Source organism: Terrapene carolina, unplaced genomic scaffold, assembly GCF_002925995.2.
Source record: "Terrapene carolina triunguis isolate 2854851 unplaced genomic scaffold, T_m_triunguis-2.0 Scaffold96, whole genome shotgun sequence".
Lineage (NCBI taxonomy): Eukaryota > Metazoa > Chordata > Testudines > Emydidae > Terrapene > Terrapene triunguis.
In genome coordinates, this window is record NW_020664447.1 from 43,036,507 (window position 1) to 43,039,856 (window position 3,350).

At 38.7% G+C, this 3,350-nt stretch overlaps 1 protein-coding gene across 1 annotated transcript in view; it reads right to left on the minus strand.

The window, feature by feature from the left end:
* The window catches only part of KNL1 (kinetochore scaffold 1), a 54,648-nt gene extending 53,175 nt beyond the window's left edge, over nucleotides 1–1,473 (minus strand). Inside the window, exon 1 of the mRNA XM_026651309.2 lies at nucleotides 1,203–1,473. Within this exon, the coding sequence (XP_026507094.2) occupies nucleotides 1,203–1,473 (271 nt within the window). The remainder of the gene's footprint in view (nucleotides 1–1,202) is intronic.
* Nucleotides 1,474–3,350: the final 1,877 nt, after the last annotated feature.

Genomic DNA, 3,350 nt, shown 5'->3' on the forward strand with positions numbered 1-3,350 from the left:
AGCATAAGCTTTCGTGGGTAAGAACCTCACTTCTTCAGATGCAAGTACTTACTTGCATCTGAAGAAGTGAGGTTCTTACCCACGAAAGCTTATGCTCCCAATACTTCTGTTAGTCTTAAAGGTGCCACAGGACCCTCTGAGGTGAGAAGGTGCATCTTGGCTGTCCCCTGATGGTAATAGGGACTTATCTGGATTTCCCTATTTTAACAAGCTGAACTGAGCTGCTTTCTGTTATAGGTAAGCTTGGAAGAGTTAGATTTTTTCACTGGTAAATGTCTAAATGTTGATTTCACCATACACACACAAACTGATGAAAATTATTTCTATCAGTAATAATCAAAATTTACAGATAAGCAAAGTAAGAAAAATTCTGCCTCAGAACTTATTAGAGTTTGATTTAAGGATATTTACTTTGTAGATTTTTGACATGTGACACTGACAATTTTTGTTTTAATGGGTGGAAAGCTTTAACTTTTGATTCTCAACATCAACTGTCATTAAATAATTATTGACTGACCTCATTATGTTACACTTCTCATAATTTCCTGCAGCTGTGAAAATTTAAACTGATAAAAAAATGCTTAAAAATAAACCGATATTATCCATCAAAATTATATTTAAAAAATTGAATTCTGCCAAGCCTAGTTATAGCGGATGGACATCTGTGCTTCCTTATAGTAGAAAGTAATAGCTGAACTTTCATGAACATTTCCTGTGTCTATGTGTTTCACACAAACACATATGCCTATCCTCCCAGCTACACGCTTTAAAGGTGATTAATAAAGGGGGGGGGCGCAGGGGAAAGACTTATCTCCTGTTCTAGTTCTTATTTTTAAAGGCCAACAAAGTTCCCTGGAAAAAAGAAAAAGAAAAAAAAGTTTTTCGCCCTGTTTTTTTGTACTAAAAGGTTTATCTCCTGTCTAGAGTGGAAGACTACAAGCCAGTGAAATTGCTCAAATCAAGAGAATGAAAACTGAGCAATTGACAGTGGAAGGGATTTTTAGTCAGATTCTTTAAAACTCCAATTTTATTTATTTACAACTGTTTAATATTAGTAACTCATATTTTGGAGAAAGGTTATCTTTGAATTATCAGGTCAGGTGAGAAGCAACGCACATTGCCCTGGTTATTAATCCAGACAAAACTAAGTCCCTGGCCATTACCATCAAGCACCCTCCAACTTCAGATTACAACCAGCTCACTGTTAACCTGTCCAGATGGGACACTCGGCAGGTGGCAATTGTACAATACTTGGGAAGCATCATAGACAGTGCTGAAGTAGGCTAGAAAGAGGTGGCCACTCATATAGCAGCAACTGCTGCTTTGTTTCGAGCCCTTCAGTAGCCTCTCTGGTGATGTTGTGACATCAAGCTTGCTATGAATCTGCAGCTCTACAGTCGCAGTTATACCAACGCTGTTGTATGGCAGTGAAATGCGTGCACTAAGGTAGGGTGAAGAGCAGTTGATTGGCATTTTTGATTCTCATCATGTCTATAAACTGTTCCATATTAAGTGGCAGGACAAGATCAAAAATGAGAATATTTGTAGCCAAACCCACCAACCACCTCCATCAGCACTGATTCTGTTTCAGCAGCTTTCTTGATACAGACATAGTATTAGGATGGAAGATCAACAAATTATAACAGCACCCACCATCACCAGATAAAGAAACAGATCTTGAGATAGTTAAAGAAAACTTAGTTCAATAGCATTCTGTCTGGCAAGAAATCACTTATCAATTGTTGTGGTTGTGAAATCCTCATTTCTTTGTTTGTATGAGCTCTGTCTGGTACTTTGATTGTTTCTGTCTGTTACATAATTAATTTTGCTAGGTGTAAATCAATTAAGGTGATGGGGTATGATTGGTTAAAGGATTGTTTTACAGTATATTGGGATTGGTTAGAAAATTGTTTAGTAAAGTGATTGGTTAAGGTATAGCTAAGCAAGACTCAAGTTTCACTATATAAACTGTGATCTAAAAGGAAGTTTTTTTGGAACCAACTCCAGGACACAGCCCCAAGATCAGAGCTGCCAGACCTCAAACACCATACCAACCACACCATGCAGAAGCTGGAGTCCCCAGATGACCTGATCCTAATTGTCCGTCAAGAAAAGTTTATCTGCCTTATTGGGAGTAGTGAGCATTGTGTGTTTAGCTTGAGTATTTTGTTTTGGTAACTGTTAAGAGAGGTTAAATAGGATATTACTGTGTAAGGCTCTTTCATGCGTAAAAGACCCCACAAACCCAGAGTGTAAAGTTAGGCCCTGAGCCCACAGATGGGTAAGAGTGGGTGCCAAAATTAACAGGGTTACACCTGAGCCCTAGGAACAAGGTAAGGGTGGCTGCGTAAGATTATGCCTGAGCTCTAGGAACAGGGAAGGGGGGTGCCTAAATTAAGAGGGTTACGCCTTAAGCCCTAGGAACTGGGTAAAGATGGGTGCCCCTAGAGTGTGCGAGTAACAGAATTTTGTGCAAGTAACACTTCTCTGTATTTTTTCTAGTTCTAATACACCTCTTTTTAGATGAAATATGCAGTTAATGAAACAGAAGGGCTCCCCTGAGGCAATTCTGTTCCATGGCTTAAACACATAATTACAACTATTTACAGTACCTTTAGGTGCATACTGTAATGGTAGATTTGAAAAGTTGTTAACCGTACTAAAAATCCTGATGGAAGTGAGAGAGAAAATAATCTCTCTCGGCCAATTCATGATAGCTTTATCTATGCAAACAGGCACCTCGGCAGGCTGATGAGTTAGTAAGGTAAGCAAGATATGACTACATATATCTCAGACACATTTTAGGGATTCATTCTCTGTTATCTTCCTGCTTCCCAGCCCTTGATGCATTTTCCGGGTCAGGTGTAGTAAAGCAAAGCTCCCAGAAGAGTTTAAGAGAGCTGCCAGCAGGGGCTATTGATGTGTTACTCCTGGAGGAATTCTGTACCAAAAAATTAGAAATTATGTGCACAATATTTTAAAATTCTGACTATTTTAGGTCAATATAGCACAATATAATCACACCAGTTTCAATTATTTTGGTAATTTATTTCAAAATACCTGTCAGCAAGTATGTCTGTAACAATACAGACAACAAAAAAGATTCAGGACATGTTTTTTGACAAATAGATTCCTTATTAGGCATATTAATACAGAACTGAGTAATTCATTCAAACTACAATACAGAACCATATTTCCTGCACCCCTCAGAAGCAGTGCAAAGGCTTGGGGGAGTCAGGGGTAATGGAGAAGCTGAGGGAGAGTGAAGCAATTGCTGGAAAGGAGTCTGGGTGTGAACTTGAGAGGGTTGTTGGACATGGGTGGGAAAAGTATGGACCACGTTTTTTTTG